Source organism: Dendrobates tinctorius, unplaced genomic scaffold, assembly GCF_039654945.1.
Source record: "Dendrobates tinctorius isolate UK_male_01 unplaced genomic scaffold, ASM3965494v1 ptg000046l, whole genome shotgun sequence".
Taxonomy (NCBI): Eukaryota; Metazoa; Chordata; class Amphibia; order Anura; family Dendrobatidae; genus Dendrobates; species Dendrobates tinctorius.
The window spans coordinates 15615689-15635337 of record NW_027361714.1 but is presented as its reverse complement, the minus strand read 5'-3'; the positions used below and the strand labels follow the sequence as shown (position 1 = coordinate 15635337).

Genomic DNA, 19649 nt, shown 5'->3' with positions numbered 1-19649 from the left:
TTAGGGAATCCATGCATGTATTGCGACTGTCGAACAGACATGCAGCCGCTGGGACTTGAACATATTTTTCGAGCACTCCGACATCACTCGGTTAGCACCCGAGCATGTGCCAATAACACCTTATCCCAGCACATTCGCTCATCACTAGCAGTTATGTATCTGCAGATCGGTAGTAGTAACATAGTAACATAGTTAGTAAGGCCGAAAAAATACATTAGTCCATACAGTTCAGCCTATAAAATTCTGTCAGAATAAATGCCCAGATCTACGTCCTTCTAAAGAACCTAACAATAACTGTAAGATACAATATTGTTACGCTCCAGGAAGACATCCAGGCCTCTCTTGAACCCTTCAACTGAGTTCGCCATCACCACCTCCTCAGGCAGGGAATTCCAGATTCTCACTGCCCTAACAGTAAAGAATCCTCTTCTATGTTGGTGGAAAAACCTTCTCTCCTCCAGACGCAGAGAATGCCCCCTTGTGACAGTCACCTACCTTGGTATAAACAGATCCTCGGAGAGATATTTGTATTGTCCCCTTATATACTTATACATGGTTATTAGATCGCCCCTCAGTCGTCTTTTTTCTAGACTAAATAGTCCTTATTTTGCTAATCTCTCTTGGTATTGTAGTTCCCCCATCCCCTTTATTAATTTTGTTGCCCTCCTTTGTACCCGCTCTAGTTCCATTATATCCTTCCTGAGCACCGATGCCCAAAACTGTACACAGTACTCCATGTGCGGTCTAACCAGAGATTTGTACAGAGGCAGTATAATGCTCTCATCATGTGTATCCAGACCTCTTTTAATGCACCCCATGATCCTGTTTGCCTTGGCACCCGCTGCCTGGCACTGGCTGTTCCAGGTAAGTTTATCATTAACAAGGATCCCCAAGTCCTTCTCCATGTCAGATTTACCCAGTGGTTTACCCAGTAGACCGAGCCTTTATTAGTAGTCTACTAATCGTAGGTGTATGACCATTACAGACATATTGTTGGCAAATTTCATCAATGGTGTGAACAACCATGTCTATTATCGGCTTAACAATAAACCTCTGGTCCATTAATCAGGGTTCCACGCTCTACTATAACAGGAGGTCCACCTTAATAAGAGGTTATATGTCATGGAGGTGCCCAGGATTATTATTTTTTTCTCCATAGGGTTGCCGATGTAATAATTAAAAACCCCAGCTAAACTCCACTGCGATCTGTCAACCAACACCGGGGCTGCGGCAGAGAGGCAGTGCTGGATTTGAGGAGGGGGGAAATAGATGCATTTGTTATTTTCTAAATCTGCAAGCCTTTGGGGAAATAATAATGGCAAAGACCCCCTGTAAAACTGTGTTAACACACAAAAAAAGTGCAAATAATTTCACATATATGCTAGATATTTTCCCTTCCTTAAATCGTATTACCTTTTTTACTGCGTCTTTGAAATTCCCAAGATTCAGGATCATCTTCTGGCTTCCACCTTCCCGAAGAAAGCTCTCCATCACTACGAAACAACTTTTTCGTTCTCCGAGACAAGGAGGAGAAGTTTAACCAGCTCACAGCAGTAGACAGGGAACCCTGCGAGTTCCTCTTGGCCCTAAAACTTCCCGAACTGGCCTCCTTTCTCATGCTTTCTGCAGGTGCTGTGCCAATTCACAGGGAAAACTTTGGGTAATATGCCAAGTCTTTAAATTGTGGTCGTCTTAGGAATACAGCCAAACGTCTCGAAAACACCATTTCAAGTGAGAATAAAGAACATATATATTCAGTTACTGTCTTAAGTTATAAATGGTGCCAAACCTTTAAGGAGTCTTTTCCTATGGTGACAACCAGTCCTAGTCCAGTCCTAGTCTAGTCCCTTTTCCAGTCCTTGCCCAGTTGGAACAACGCAGCACAGCTTTATCCGACTTCTATATGCGGCAACCCAGGAGTCTACACATTAGTAAAAAAAGTTGCTTTATGACCTGAATCCTCACCTGCTTCCTGGAGGAGAAAACATATAGGAAGCCGGCTTGGAAAGATAAGGCATATGCAGAAATGTCACAGTCCGCGTCAATGCAGATCTGGGATTCAGCAGTGCTGCAGCATTCTCCCAGGCAGGCTGGGATTTAGCTTTCTCTTCCAACTTTCGGCAGGTAGGTGGGATATGCTGCCCAGAGCCTTCAGCACTGCCCGGTCTGGAGGAGTGTGATTTCCCTGTAGTGTGAAGTGATCAGTGATTTCCCCACAGGGACTGAGAGCACACAGAACAGACCACTCCCTGGTTAGTCCCATAGCACAACAGTGGCACAGGCAGGACTCTGCATCATATTCCCTGCTCTCACTATATGAATATGCAAAAGCGCAAGCATCGAACCACACGCCACTCGCTTTAAAAAGCAATTTTGTAGCACTATGCCCCGAATCCAACCTTGTGTCATATCTAAGTCCAATGTACACATTATGGTCAATATTGACATTAGCGTTATACAAAGTCCAAAACGTAGCGAACTAAGGGCTACACTGGACCCTATCTGACACTTGCTTATCTGTGATTTTAGGCAATCCATAATTTAATACTGTAATAGGAGCAATATTGCCTAGTAACGGAAAGCAAGAAATTGTTCTAGAGCAGTACAAAGCTAAGGATGCTCCCATTTTATCTATTTTCAGAAAGCGTGGTCTCAATTCAAGTTAGTATCGCTGTGTGTCAGCAGAACGATCCGTTTCATCTGATAATCATTTTGATTTCTACAGCGCCAACATATTCCGCAGCACTGTACAAATAAGATGATTGTGAAAGATTTGCACTATCTTGTTTAATATTGACTATCCGCTAACAAACTATGTATCGGAATTGTAAAGTGCTGAGGAATATCTTGGCGCTGTAAAATTATTATTATTATTATGCTTAAATTAGCAAGTTAAACAACTTACTAAAATCCTTCCGTGATGTGTAGAAATCAGCTCTGCTCGTGGGTCACATCCACTTCACTTCTGAGTGGTGCTTGACACGAAAGAGAACTTCCACAGTGAGATGTGTGGCGGGGCTGGCTGACGGGTTCATTTTAATAGCTATGCCAGGCTTCTTTTATATCCCAGCTGATGGGTACACAGAGAAGAGGACTGGCTTACCTAAAGAAATGAGTAGTCAGCTGATGTGTATAGGGAAGGGGACTGGTCTAGTTATTGATATGAGTAGTCAGCCGTCCTCCTTCTCTATGACAGCTGATGTGTGGACAGAGACGATGACTGGCTTACTTATTGAAATGAGTAGTCAGCTAGCCCCCTTCTATATCCCAGCTGATGTGCAGACAGAGAAGAGGAATGGCTTACTTATTGCAGCCAGCCCCCTTCTATATCCCAGCTGATGTGTAGACAGAGAGGAGGACTGGCTTACTTATTGCAGCCAGCCCCCTTCTATATCCCAGCTGATGTGCAGACAGAGAGGACTGGCTTACTTATTGCAGCCAGCCCCCTTCTATATCCCAGCTGATGTGCAGACAGAGAAGAGGACTGGCTTACTTATTGCAGCCAGCCCCCTTCTATATCCCAGCTGATGTGCAGACAGAGAAGAGGGCTTACTTATTGCAGCCAGCCCCCTTCTATATCCCAGCTGATGTGTAGACAGAGAGGAGGACTGGCTTACTTATTGCAGCCAGCCCCCTTCTATATCCCAGCTGATGAGCAGACAGAGAAGAGGACTGGCTTACTTATTGCAGCCAGCCCCCTTCTATATCCCAGCTGATGTGTAGACAGAAAGGAGGACTGGCTTACTTGGTGAAATGAGTAGCCAGCCAGCCCCCTTCTATATCCCAGCTGATGTTTAGATAGAGAAGATGATTGTCTTACTTACTGAAATGAGTAGTCTGGCAGCCCCCTTCTATATCCCAGCTGATGTGCAGATAGAGCAGAGAACTAGCTTACTTTTTCAAATGAGTGGTCATCTGAAGTGTAGATCGAGAAGGGGACTGGCCTACTTACTGGTATGAGTTGTCAGCCAGCCTCCTTCTCTATGACAGCTGATGTGTAGACAGAGAAGAGGACTGGCTTACTTATTGAAAAGTGTGGTCAGCCAACCTCCTTTACACACAGTACCGATTATGTGTCAACTCAGGAATCCCTCTCCTGTATCAAGGACAAGTTGGGTGGACCTGCAAGGATTAATCTACATATTGTGGCACCTTTTGTCATTTAACTATGGTATATTGCTAAGCTGTATATTTGCCTATTGCTATTATTAGGAAAAAAATAACTATGCAGCAATGAACATAGAGAATTGTGCAATCTGGAAAATCCAGATCCAGGTAATAGTTTATATGTTATATTTTCCCCATTTTATGATACACACATAAGCAAGTGCAAACTTCATAGAAACTGCATGCATCTTCTTCACTGATCTGTTCCTTTCCCGCATGACTACATTACATACACTATCAATGATGAGTTGTAACACCTGTAAGTTACATGGCCGGATGTGACAGGTGACATGCCAGACATTCCTAACACGACACCATGGCGTAGACTCAGCATTTCCCTATAGGACAGCACAGACTGTGCCACTGCTACATGGCAGCTGACAGGCCAGCCTTTACTTGTTCTCAACATAGCAACTTCACACAAGGGAAAAGAGTAGTCACCTTGTATATTAACCCTTTGTGTAATACATTTTTATATGGACATTACCTATACTGATATATATATGTGGCTGTAATAAAAATTGTTCAACTCTCCATTGCAAATTTCATTTATTAGCAAAATATACAAACTTTTAAAGGGTTGTCCTCCGGGTTTTTCATGAAACCTCAGACTTGTGAACACTTATTTTGCTAAAGCATTCTTTCTTAGCAACTTTTCTCACACCTAAAACATATGTACAATACTACATATATAGTGGGAACATATCACACAGGAAAGACATCACATATACTATATGTGTATATATATATATATATATATATATATATATATATATATAGTGAAATGAGATATGAACGTCTCACCAATTTTCTGAGTAAATAAATTTCTAAAGATGCTATTGACAAGAAATTCTCACCAGGTGTCAGTAACGGCACATCCAATCCACATAGGCAAAAATATTAGAGCATCATGCTCTATGGCTAAAGGCGCGGTAAGCGTCAGAACAGTTTATGTACCACTATTGATAGTTTTAAAGATACTGATTTATGATAAAGCTTGAAGATTTTTTTTATTATTTTTGGATGTGCTTATCCACTTTTTTCTCATTATTGGACATTCCTGTTTGGTCAGCAGTCTCAGAAGAGCACTCCAGAATATCACAACAAGTGTATCTAAAAATTGTGAGTACTACTGGGAATTTTTTTTACTTTTGGTATATGGACCAAATCATTCTACTGTTTACCGAAAACAGAATGAAGCCTACAAATAAAAGAACAATGTACCTACAGTCAAATATGATGGAGGTTCAAAGATGTTTTATGGTTGTTTTGCTACCTCTGACACTGGGTGCCTTGACTGTGTGCAAGGCATCATGAAATCTGAAGATTACCAAAGGACTTTAGACTGCAATGTAGTGCCAAGTGTCAGAACATTGGGATTGCGTCCCCCCTCGGTTTATACATGAGTTATGGGGGAGGGGGAGTGGTGGAGCAGCGGCAGGAGCCGACAGCTGTGGCACAGTGACAGCTGCAGCCGCTGACTTCAAGAAGACATCATACTCATCCTCCTAGCAAAGTTGCTGCACCTCCATCCTTGCATTTCTGTCCCAGCACCGGCAGCTCTTCCCTGTGCTGAGCGGTAATATGGTACCGCTCATTAAGGTAATGAATATGCACGCGTCTCCACTCCCATAGGCTTAATGAGCGGTACCACGTGACCGCTCAGCACAGGGGAAGTGCTGCCGGCGCCGGGACAAAGATGTAGCGACAGTGTGAGGAGGGTGAGTAGGACTGGGGGAGGATGAGCCATGCATACAATGATGGCTTATACTCGAGTATATATGGTATTAAAAAATGTACCTTCTCAGGGGTCCTGGGTGAGAACCCATGCAGAAAACCACAATAACAAAGTCTGTATCAAGAAAGCAGAAATGAGGGTGGCGCTCACCATCCCGTTAAAATGTCCTTTATTTGGAATCACATTAAAAGGCAGAAGCAAGAGAGTCTTGTGTGGAAACACATCGGACGATGGCCGTTATACGCTAGTATGCACTGGTCGCAACATAGTGCCGAGTGTCAGAAAACTGGTATTGCATCCTAGCTCATGGGTCTTCCAGCAGGATAATGACCCCAAACATACTTCAAGAAGCACCCACAAATGGATTGTAACAAAACACTGGAGAATTCTGAAGTGGCCAGTAATCGGTCTGGATCTAAATCCCATTGAACACCTGTGGAGAGATCTTAAAATTGCTGTTGGGAGAAGGCACCCTTCAAATATGAGAGACCTGGAGCAGTTTACAAAATAAGAGTAGTCCAGAATTCTAGTTTAGAGGTGTAAGAAGCTTGTTGTTGGTTATAGGAAGTGATTGATTGTAGTTATTTATTGCAAATGATGTGCAAACAAATATTAAGTTGAGGGTGCCAACAATTTTGTCCGGCCCATTTTAGGGGTTTTATGTGAAATTATGTCCAATTTGTTTTTTATGTCTGTTTAGACATCTATAACAAAACGTTTTCTGGGAGAAATACTTCATTTTCTAGAACAATTTCAAGGGTGCCAACACTTTTGGCCATGACTATATATATATATATATATATATATATATATACACACACATATATATATACTGTTTAAAAAATAAAGGGATCACTATTCCATTTGCAACAGGCTGTTTGTGTTCCCTTTATTTCTTTGAGCAGTATATATATATTGTGGTGCAGTGACCCCTGTGACAGCTAGGAGGCGCTGTGTGGGCGTCCCAGGACATGCATACAGGCATTTCCATTATTGTGATGGAGAAATGATGAGCGGCAGGATGGTTTTACAGGCATTTCCATTATTGTGATGGAGAAATGATGAGCGGCAGGATGGTTAAATGACTGATCTGTATCACAGGGTGGGTGACCCTGTGATGGAAGCTGGAACGTGTATTGATCAACAGAGGTACTGCTGATGGTTTCTGTTTTACACTAGAAAAGCTTCCAGGTGACTTGGTGAGATGGGTGGGACCAGTCACCTACAAACACACCCAGGGGCGTGTGTCTGAACGCACAAAGTAAAGCCTGTGTGTGTATGGCTGTGTGGAATAGGACCTTTAGTGAGGTCATGACATGTGATCCATAGTTCACCTGTGGGTGTGGTTATGGACCATATAATGTGACCAGGGTGGATCACAAGAAGAGTGTGTGAATGGTGCAGACTGCAAGGTCCTCTAAGGTCTGTGTTGGGAGATCCTGGAAGGAGGATCGGATCCCTGGAGCACGTGGTAAGGCTTTGGACCTGGTGAGACCGGTGTGTTGGGAGACCCTGGGAGTAGGGTCGGATCCCTGAATAAGGAACTCCTAAGAGGTAACCCCGGAAAGAGGGAAATTAATGTGAGGCTATAGAGCCTGTTTGCTGGACATAGCATAGCCTGTGTGACCACAGGGCTAAGAGAGCGGAGCTCTGTTATGAACATTCTTCTGTCTGATATAAGACTGTTACTTTTCTTCATGCTTCCATGGTTTATGCCGTATAAAAATGAACCGTATGGTCTAGTTATGTGAAAAACACATGCCTGACCATATTATGGACCATATATTGTGACCAGGGTGGATCACAACAAGAGAGTGTGTGAATGGTGCAGACTGCAAGGTCCTCTAAGGTCTGTGTTGGGAGATCCTGGAAGGAGGATTGGATCCCTGGAGCACGTGGTAAGGCTTTGGACCTGGTGAGGCCGGTGTGTTGGGATACCCTGGGAGTAGGGTCGGATTCCTGAATAAGGAGCTCCTTAGAGGTAACCCCGGAAAGAGGGAAATAACTGTGAGGCTATAGAGCCTGTTTGCTGGACATAGCATAGCCTGTGTGACCACAGGGCTAAGAGAGCGGAGCTCTATTATGAACATTCTTCTGTCTGATATAAGACTGTTACTTTTCTTCATGCTTCCATGGTTTATGCCGTATAAAAATGAACCATATGGACTATTTATGTGAAAAGCACGTGCCTGACCATATTAATCCCCTGCCAAGTGAGTGTCCCCCAACACGAACGATAAGCGCTACCTTACAATATATATACAGCTCTGGCAAAAATTAAGAGACCACTGCACAGTTTTATAAAAATCAGCTTCTCTACATGTCTGACAGCCATTCCATTCCAGTATCAGTTGAATTCCAACCAGTGTACACCTCATTCTACTTAATGTGCTTCTGATTAGGTGATCACCTGAACCAAATCTTATTTAATGAAGGAAAGTATAGAAAACCTTGCTGTGGTGTTCACAATCCTCTTGCAATAGGACAAGCTGGATGGCAAAACAAGTGCTAGTAATATCCCAAAAGTAATAGGAATGAAAAAATAACTTTTAACCATGCCAAAGGAGTTGAAAAGAAAATTCTTGAGTGAGGAAAAGAAGGGCTCAATTCTGGCTTTACTAGCAGAGGGATACAGTAAGCATCATGTTGCCTCCATCCTTAAAATTTGTAAGATGGCAGTTCTTTACATCGAGGTCAAGCAGCAAACATTGGGGACAATAATGCTACAGACTGGCAGAGGGTGAAAACGACTCCCCACTGACCAGGATGACAGTCATCTTATTCCAATGTCACTCAGCAACTGCAAGATGACATCAAGTGACCTACAAAAGGAATGGCAAATGGCAGCTGGGGTGAAGTGCACGGCAAGAACAGTTCGTAACAGGCTCCTAGAGGCAGGGCTCAAGTCATGGAAAGCTAGAAAAAAGCCTTTCATCAATGAGAAGCAAAGGGGAGCAAGGCTGAAGTTTGCCAAAGACCATAAGGATTGGACCATAGAGGATTGGAGTAAGGTAATCTTCTTTGATGAGTCTAATTTTCAGCTTTGCACAACACCTGGTCGTCTAATGGTTAGACGGAGACCTGGAGAGGCGTACAAGCCACAGTGTCTTGCACCACTGTAAAATTTGGTGGAGGATCGGTGATGATCTGGGGAAGCTTCAGCAATGCTGGAATTGGGCAGGTTAATCTTCGTGAAGGATGTATGAATCAAGCCACATACAAGGTTATCCTGGAAAAACAGTTGATTTCTTCTGCTCAGGCAATTTTTTCCAGCAGGACAATGCGCCATTCCACACAGCTAGGTCAATCAATGTGTAGATGAAGGACTACCACACCAAATCCCTGTCATGGCCAACCCAATCTCCAGACCTGAACCCCATTGAAAACCTCTGGAATGTAATCAAGAGGAAGATGGATAGTCACAAGCAATCAAACAAAGAACTGCTTAAATTTTTGCACGAGGGGTGGCATAAGGTCACCCAAAAGCAGTTGAAAGACTGGTGGAAAGCATGCCAAGACGCATGAAAGCTGTGATTTACAATCATGGTTATTCCACAAAATATTGATTTCTGAACTCTTCCAGAGTTAAAACATTAGTATTGCTGTTTCTAAATGATTATGAACTTGTTTTCTTAGCATTATTTGAGGTTTGCAAGCACTGCATTTTTTTGTTATTTTGACCATTTCTCATTTTCTGAAAATAAATAGGTACAAAATTTATTGCTTGGAAATTCGGAGCCATGTTGTCAGTAGTTTATAGAATAACCGAGCAATTTACATTTTACTCAAAAATATACCTATAAATAAAAAAATCAGACAGACTGAAAATATTGCAGTGGTCTCTTAATTTTTGCCAGAGCTGTATATATATATATATATATATATATACTGATATATTAATACCGTACAATACTAAGTAAAAATAGAGTTTGCTGCCAGAGCCAGATGAATGTCAGAACTTGTTGGGTTAAATAATGATTACCTTAATTACATAGCTATAAAGAATGAATATACATAAATATATGATTTTTTTGTATGCATTGTATCAATTATCATCTAGTAACCCAGCATTACAGTCTGTATTACAGCTTATAAAGGCGTTCACAATTTTGAAATATCCAAGCCTTCCTTGCTGATACAATTTATACTTAGTTAGCACCCGAGCATGCTCAGATAACACCTTATTTCGGCACGTTTGCTCATCACTAGTAGTAAACTGTACCAGTCACAGTTATTTTTGCACTTATTCACCATAAAGCTGCACTCGTGAATATAGCTGAATATGTTTAGAATGAATATAGTTTACATTAAAATGTACTTAATATTCTGAGTGTGGTTAGCAGAGGGCATAAGGAAGAAATGAAGAAACGCTGGTATCCGATTACCCCAGTACATGAATCAGTCAGGCATACTGGAAGAACCTTTGGCCCTTAGAAGCACAGAGTACAGTGAATCCACCAACTGTCTTGTTGGAAGTTAATCATTTAGTCGGCTGATCTGCAATGGAAATCGCCCTATGAGGTAATGCAAACAGCCAAGGTAAATAATGCATTTCCGCTAACATGCAGAGCCGAGCAAAATGACATGATGAAGCCCAGATATTTGTAGATACGAGAGTGTCAGTGTTACCTAATATGCACAGAAAGCTGCTGCCATTATTATCTCATTATTGATCTAGGGAGGTAAGCTGATATTGGATTTTTTTTGCTGTGCCAAGCAGATTTTGGGGGAAGCCACTGAAAATCAAACTTAATGGCCACTCTTGATGCACTATCTATACATTCTGTATGAAAAAACAAAAATCTGACAAAATAAAATTTCTGTTGAAATTATTCAGATATTTTACTTCTGAATCCAAACCCACAAGTGATCCCTTATCCAACGGTCTCTGGAACCCCAATCAGGGGACTTGGCTAACCCCTATTTAATGGAGCAGAGGTGCATCTATAGGACTGATGGAGAAAGTTGATTACTGTGCTTGTCTATGGTCAATGATTGGTGCAAAGGCTGATCATGCACACCTCCGCTACTTTCAAGAAGAGGCAACGAAAAAACATTCATATACAGCATAGCATATATACTCAAGTATAAGCCGACCCGAATATAAGCCGAGGCACCTAATTTTACCACAAAAGACTGGGAAAACGTATTGACTCGAGTATAAGCCTGGTATGCATTGTCCCCTAATCCCTATTCTAGTATTTATGGCTCCTCATCCCTATCCTCGTATGCATGGCTCCCTCATCCCTATCCTGGTATACATGGCCTCCTCATCCCCCATCCTGGTATGCATGGTCCCCTCATCCCCATCCTGGTATACATGGCCTCCTCATCCTCCATCCTGGTATGCATGGCCCCCTAATCCCCCATCCTGGTATGCATGGTCCCCTCATCCCCATCCTGATATACATGGCTCCCTCATCCCTATCCTGGTATGCATGGCCCCATCATCCCTATCCTGGTATGCATGGCTCCCTCATCCTTATCCTGGTATGCATGGCCCCATCATCCCTATCCTGGTATACATGGCCTCTTCATCCCCCATCCTGTTATGCATGGTCCACTCATCCCCATCCTGATATACATGGCTCCCTCATCCCTATCCTGGTATGCATGGCTCCATCATCCCTATCCTGGTATACATGGCCTCTTCATCCCCCATCCTGTTATGCATGATCCTCTCATCCCTATCCTGATATACATGGCTCCCTCATCCCTATCCTGGTACACAGGGCTCCTTCATCCCTATTCTGGTATGCATGGCCCCCTGATCCCTATTCTGGAATGCACGGCCCCCTCATCCCTATCCTGGTTTGCATGGCCCCCATCAGAAAAACATTTAAAAAAATAATTTATTGGAAAAATTCACTTTAAAATAATTAACATTAAATACGTATGAGTGAAGTAAGGAGAAAAAAAGTGAGAAGCATAAAAAAATATAAAGCAGTACTCAGTATGTAGTACACCTATTCAATCAGTCTTAAAGAGCCACATGAAATTGAGAAGGTTATGTAGCCATAGCTAGGAGGTGAAACAAAGAAAAATAGTTAAAAGTAGTGTTGCTTACCCAATATAAGGGGGAGGCTTAGATGAGCATACCAGCATTGCCCCAACGTGCGTTTCACATGTTACTTCCTCAAGAGGAGGTATCATATGATTGGTGTTCTATCCAATGTTTATACTGTAGCCAAAGGTGCCGGGTAAAGAGGGGCCTGGACGCTGCTGCTCGCTCCATTGTAATGCTACCGCCCGCCATCATTACGTCCAATCGTCCAATAGATGACCAGACGGAGCGAGTAGGCAACGGAGCACAGTGCGCATGGGCAAATTGGCAGCCATATTTAAGAACTCCTCAGTGGGCAGCCATTTTTAAGACTGCCCTGATACAAGTATAGTGAGGACGATATCATAAGAAAAGAGGTTGGAGGGCAGGCAGAGTGAAGAAGGGGAAGGGACATCTGGGCAGAGTGCCAAGAGTGTCCGTCCATAAAGAAGTTTCCCTGGCGCCACTTTAACAATCACCTAGGCCACAGGATAAGTATTGGCTAGTACACCAATCATATGATACCTCCCCTTGAGAAAGCTACAAGCGAAACCTGCATCGGGGCAGTGTCGATGGGCTCATCTAATCCTCCCTCATCATGGATAAGCAACACTACTTTTAACTTATTTTCTTTGTTACATCTTAACTCAGCACCCCTGGTATCTGCAGTATTAGATCAGACAGACTATTTTTCTTTGTTTCACCTCCTAGCTATGGCTACATAACCTTCGCAATTTCATGTGGCTCTTTTAGACTGATTAGGTGTACTTCATACTAAGTACTTCTTTATACATTGGATTTTTTATATACTCCCCACTTTTTCCTCCTTACTTGATTCACATGTATTCAATGATAATTATTGTAAAGTGAATTTTTTCAATAAACAATGTTTTTAATTTTAGCGGTGGTTTATGGTTACTCTGCTTGTTTTACTGTTCCATCGATTCAAGAAGATGCAGTATAGCCCCATTTTCGGGATTCCGCAACTCCATGCTCTCAGTATTGCAGGATGTCTCAGAGCTCAGACCCCCAGCAATATGCAAGTTGTCTCCTATTCTATAGCTAAAGGATAACTTATTTTGGGGGGCAATAACTCTCTAATATTCTAGTTTTGTCAGGTTAAATTTACATAATTGTGGTAGAAATTGCTTGGCTGGCAGATATCACAGGTCTACGGCTGAGTACATGTACCATGGCTCCGGATCTTTGGAATATTTTCCATTACATTGCAAATAACAAACACAAAAATGAATATATCTCATTCACTTCTATAAGAATAGTATGAGAAATAGTTTTCAGCAATTCAGACTGAATATCTTGACTTTCTTTTATAAATAGGGTCAATAAGAGATATATAATCTATAATATAATGGGCTAAGCGTCACTCTGTCTGAAGCCTCTATAGACTGCGCAAGCGCGACGCGCCTGCGCATTGAACAGTCTTGCTCCAGACAGAGTGACTTAGATAGAGTGACGCAGACCTCCCAAGAGACTGCGGTATGCGTAAGCACTGAACGCATACCGCGATCTCTGCAACACCTCACCGAGCCGGTGTTGCTGTTGCCGCGGGGTCTTGCGCCTTCATGTGACGTCAGGACAGGGCAGATTGTGGCGCCGGAATCGGCGCATGCGCAGTCCGCGCTTACCGCCGCCATTTTGTAGAAGACACACTGCAGTGTGTCTTCAACAAAATGGCGGCGGAAAGAGAGGACTGCGCAGGCGTCGAGTCCGGCACCACAACACGCCCACTGCAGACATGAATCGGCGCCTGCGCAGTCCGCGCTTACCGCCGCCATTTTCTTGAAGACACACTGCAGTGTGTCTTCAAGAACATGGCGGCGGAAAGCGAGGACTGCGCAGGTGCCTAGTCCAGACCACAACACGCCCAGAACAGGACAGCGCTGGACACGGGGAAGAAAGGTGAGTATAAATGTTTTTTTTTTTAATGAGTGCAGTTTAATAGGGGTGAGGGGGACCATTCATATCAGGATTGGGGGGTGAGGGGACCATGCATACTAGGAAAGGGGGGTGGGTGAGAGGACCATGCATACCAGGATTGGGGGGTAAGGGGACCATGCATATTAGGATAGGGGAGTGAGAGGACCATGCATTCCAGGATTGGGGGGTGAGGGGACCATGCATATTAGGATAGGGGGGTGAGGGGACCATGCATACCAGGATTGGGGGGTGAGGGGACCATGCATACCAGGATAGGGATGAGGGGGCCACGCATACCATAATAGAGATGAGAGGGCCGTGCATACCAGGATGGGGGGGGGGTTGAGAGGACCATGCATACCAGGACTGGGCGGTGAGGGGACGATGCATACCAGGATTGGGGGGGGTGAGAGAACCATGCATACCAGGATAGGGAGGTGAGAGGACCATGCATACCAGCATAGGTGGGTGAGAGGACCATGCATACCAGGATAGGTGGGTGAGGGCACCATGCATACCAGGATTGGGGGGTGAGAGGACCATGCATACCAGGATAAGGGGGTGAGGGGACTATGCATACCAGGATTGGGGGGTGAGAGGACCATGCATACCAGGATTTGGGGGTGAGGGGCCCATGCATACCCGGATTGGGGCGTGATAGGACCATGCATACCAGGATTGGGGGGTGAGAGGACCATGCATACCAGGATTGGGGGGTGAGGGCACCATGCATACCATGATAGGGATGAGGGGGTACCATGCATACAACGATAGGGATGAGGGGGGTGCCATGTATACCACGATAGGGATGAGGGGGGTGCCATGCATACCAGGATTGGGGGGTGAAGGAACCACGAATACCAGTATATGGATAAGGGGGTACCATGCATACCAGGATTGGGGGGTGAAGGTACCATACATACTAGGATAGGGATTAGGGGTGCAGCACATACCAGGATGGGAGACCATATACCAATAAAAATGCCCGTCACCCGGGCGTAGAATGGGTTCATAGCTAGTATTATTATAATGTGTGAATCTATTAGACAAGAGCCTCGTTTTCCACTTTTAAATAAAGTACAATTCAACATAATCTTTTTATTTAGAAAACAATTCTGTGCTCCCTCTATCTCAGGTAGGAAAATTACCTAGGATTTTCAAATGTTGACTTGTTTTTGGTTAGTAAATTCCTGACTCCTGATAGCATACTGGCTTCTCAAAGTCCACATTCACATCTGCCAGAAGTTGGCCAAAATGGCTGAATTTGGCCATAGAAAACAATTATTATAAGCTATGTTCCCATGAAACAAATGTTTTCTTTTCTACTGTTCCTCAACAGACTAATATGGATATGCTGGACTTTTCCGGCCAATGATAATTAATGGCTACATTAGTAGCTGAAAATATCCTACATGGCAGATATGGTCTGAGATGCCCATATTTGCTTGCATATATGGGGAGCCCACAGTCACATGACATGGTTGAATCTATAATTATATGGGTTTACGGGTTAATCTGTTAAAAGAAATGCCGCCTTTTACAGATATTTCAAGATTGAGCCCAGGGTCAGCAGCAGTATGAGACCTCTAGGTAAGATTTTAGGAGTGTCTCCTAAATATACTCAAATCTACTTTCAGTTTTTGGAACAAACACATTTTAAATAGGTTAAGTTAAGAAATCACACTCATTTTGTTGTAGGAAGTAATCACTATAGAATAAAAAAAGCTGCTGTTTTGTTACACTGACAGATATTGTCAATATGACAGGTGCATGTGAGTATGTGCAGAGGAAGCGAAACCAACTCCAAGTGTAGGAAGATATGCTCACAGTGGATACACTAATCCACCACTGGAGATACCAGGATTGCTGACGTACGAAGAGGCTGCTTACACGGATGTCCACCCTGTGTATGTGATCTAATTACTGGAGATACCAGGGGTGATGATGTAAGAAGAGGCTGCTCACACTACTGGCCACCCTGTGTATGTCATCTAATACTGGAGATACCAGGGGTGATGAGGTAAGAGGAGGCTCTTCACACTGTTGTCTACCCTGTGTATGTGATCTAATACTGGAGATACCAGGGGTGATGAAGTAAGAAGAGACTGCTCACACTGCTGTCCACCCTGTGTTTGTGATCTAATACTGGAGATACCAGGGGTGATGAAGTAAGAAGAGACTGCTCACACTGCTGTCCACCCTGTGTATGTGATTTAATACTGGAGATACCAGGATTTCCGAGGTGAGAAGAAGCTTCTCTCACACCTGTTCACCCTGCCTAACTGATCTAATACTAGAGATACCAGGGGTTTGGAGTGAAGAAGAGACTGCTCACCCTGCTGTCCACCCTTAATTATCTACTGTAATGCTGGATATACCAAGGGGTGCTGAGGTAAGAAGTTGCTCACACTAATGTCCACGCTGTGTATGTGATCTAATACTGAAGATAACAAGGGGGCTGAGTTAACACCTCACACTGCTGTCCACTATGTCTGTCTGATCTAATACTGCAGATACCAGGGGTGATGAGGTAAGATGATGCTCACACTGCTGTCCACTATGTCTGCCTGATCTAATACTGCAGATATGAGGGGTGGTGATGTAAAATGATGCACACATTGTTGTCCACTATGTCTGTTTGATCTAATACTGCAGATACCAGGGGTGCTGAGGTAAGAAGAAGTTGCTCACACTGCTGTCCACCCTGTGTATGTGATCTAATACTGAAGATAACAGGGGTGCAGAGGTAACACCTCACACTGCTGTCCATTATATCTGTCTGATCTAATACTGCAGATACCAGGGGTGCAGAGGTAAGATAATGCTCACACTGCTGTCCACTATGTCTGTTTGATCTAATACTGCAGATACCAGGGGTACTGACGTAAGAAGAGGCTGCTCACACTACTGTCCACCCTGCCTAACTGATCGAGTACTGGACATACAAGGAGGGCTGAGATAAGAAGAGGCTGCTCACATTGCTGTCCACCCTGTGCATGTGATCTAATACTGGAAATAATAGGGTGCTGTGGTAAGAAGATTCTGCAAACACTGCTGTCCTCCCTGTGTATGTGATCTAATACTGGAGATAGCAGGGGTGCTGAGGTAAGAAGAGGCTGCTCACACCGCTGTCCACCCTGCCCAAATGATCTAATAATGCATATACCAGGGGTGGTGAGGCAAGAAGAGACTGCTCACCCTGCTGTCCACACTTGGTTATCTGATCTAATGCTGGATATACCAGGCTGATTTAAAAAAAATTCTCACACTGCTGTACACCACATCTTTCTGATTTAATACTGAATATACCGGGGTGCTGAGGTAAGAAGAGGCTGCTCACACTGCTGTCCACCCTGTCTATCTGATCTAATACTGGAGATATCAGAGGTACTGATGTAAGAAGGGGCTGCTGACACTGCTGGCCACCCTGTTTATCTGATTTAATAATGGAAATACCAGTGGTGCAGACATATGAAGAGGTTGATCACATTGCTGTCCTCCAGCCCGTCTATCTGATCTTATACTGGAAACACGGAAGATGCGGGAAAAAGAAAAAAACTTTTTAAGGTTATTTTTTGTCTACTGAGGCACTATATGGATACAATTACTTATTATTATTATTATGGAAAGCTGAACTTGGAAATTATAGGCCAGTAAGTTTAACCTCAACTGTGGGTAAAATCCTGGAGGGTTTTCAAGAGATACTATACTGGAGTATCTGGAGAAGAATAACCTCATGACCCAATATCAACATGGGTTTACAAGGGACCGTTCCTGTCAGACTAATCCGATAAGCTTTTATGAAGAGGTAAGTTCCGGACTGGACCAAGGACATGGTGTACATGGACTTTTCAAAAGCTTTTGATACGGTGCCACACAAAAGGTTGATACATAAAATTAGAACAATGGGGATAGGGGAAAATGTGTAGGTGGGTTAAGAGCTGGCTCAGGGATAGGAAACAAAGGGTGGTTATTAATGGAGCACAATCGACTGGGTCACGGTTAGCAGTGGGGTACCACAGGGGGTCAGTTTTGGGCCCGCTTCTTTTTAACATATTTATTAATGACCTTGTAGGGGGCATAGAGAGTAGAATTTCAATATTTGCAGATGACTCTAAACTCTGCAGGGTAATCAATACAGAGGAGGACAATTTTATATTACAGGAGGATTTATGTAAACTAGAAGCTTGGGCTGATAAATGGCAAATGAGCTTTAATGGGGATAAATGTAAGGTCATGCACTTGGGTAGAACGAATAACATGTATAATTATGTGCTTAATTGTAAAACACTAGGCAAAACTGTCACTGAAAAGGACCTGGGTGGATGACAAACTCACATTTAGTGGCCAGTGTCAGGCAGCTGCTGCAAAGGCAAATAAAATAATGGGATGCATTAAAAGAGGCATAGATGCTCATGAGGAGAACATAATTTTACCTCTATATAAGTCACTAGTGCGACCACACTTAGAATACTGTGTACAGTTCTGGTCTCTGGTGTATAAGAAAGACATGGCTGAACTGGAGCGGGTGCAGAGAAGAGCGACCAAGGTTATTAGGGAACTGGGGGGGTCTGCAATACCAAGACAGGTTATTACACTTGGGGTTATTTAGTTTGGCGAATCGAAGGCTTAGGGGTGATCTTATTACAATGTATAAATATATGCAGGGACAATACCAAGACCTTTCTAATGATCTTTTTACTCTTAGACCTGTGACGGGGACAAGGGGGCATCCTCTACGTCTGGAGGAAAGAAGGTTTAAGCATACTCACAGATGCGGATTCTTTACTGTAAGAGCAGAGAGACTATGGAACTCTCTGCCATATGATGTTGTAATGAGTGATTCCCTACTAAAATTTAAGAAGGGACTGGATGCCTTTCTTGAAAAGTATAATATATATATATATAATATGTACAGGGTATATACACTAGTTTCCTTAATATTGCGTTGATCCAGGGAGCTAGTGTTACGCGGGGCTTAGGTCAAAGAAGGCTGAAATACCCGGGGCCCCTGCGGAGTCCTTCCAACTAGGGAAAACCCTGTCTGACCCTCAACCCAGGGTTTTTGCTAATGGTGCAAATGCCTGAGCCTCCAACCTTTCCTTATCTCCTGCTCAGCCCTAAGCTGAACCCTCCACCCAGTGAGTCGTCAAACCACCAAAGCCCACACAGTAATGACAGACAGGGAGAACTTAAACCGCACCGTGCCGCATACACACAGGACAATACCGTAATGTGAACAGGGCAAAACAAAACACAAATATAGGAAGGCGAAAAGGTAACAACGGATCATACGCCACCAGCTACGAATTTCTCTCTCCCAACACCTCCTCTCCAGACCGGAACCACTTGGCATAAAACACAAGCTATAATCGGCGACGCCCATAGGCCAGCACGACTATTTAAAGACCGTGGGCGTGACCAAACATCCCACCTGATTTCCAGCTAGATTAACCCCCGATAACCTGAGTAAAATCAAGCCGGCGCCACTGAGGCTATAGTGGACGGAGATGGAACTACCGCTGCCTGCCGGACGCTGTGGTGTGAATAGCGTCCGACATGACAGTACCCCGACTTCTACGAGGGACCCCTGGGCCCTCAAGACTCATAGGACCCGGCTTGTCCGGATGACGGCGGTGAAACGAACTGACCAGCCGATCCGCATGTATGTCCGTGGCTGGTACCCAAGACCTCTCCTCCGGACCATACCCCCGCCAGTGTACCAAATACTGAAGAGTACGGCGCAGTACTCGAGAGTCCACC

The 19649-nt window shown here is 43.8% G+C and overlaps 1 protein-coding gene across 4 annotated transcripts in view; it reads right to left on the bottom strand.

Moving 5' to 3' along the window:
- NHSL1 (NHS like 1) overlaps nt 1–19649 on the bottom strand; it is a 256566-nt gene that overhangs the window by 135626 nt on the left and 101291 nt on the right. The window contains exon 1 of one of the 4 annotated variants that reach the window (XM_073575722.1): nt 1414–2256. The exons of 2 other annotated variants lie outside the window; for them this stretch is intronic. In XM_073575722.1, the coding sequence (XP_073431823.1) occupies nt 1414–1618 (205 nt within the window). In that variant the 5' untranslated portion in view covers nt 1619–2256. Of the gene's footprint in view, nt 1–1413; nt 2257–19649 lie in introns of those variants that run through there. One more of the 4 variants, XM_073575728.1, reaches the window with a different exon arrangement.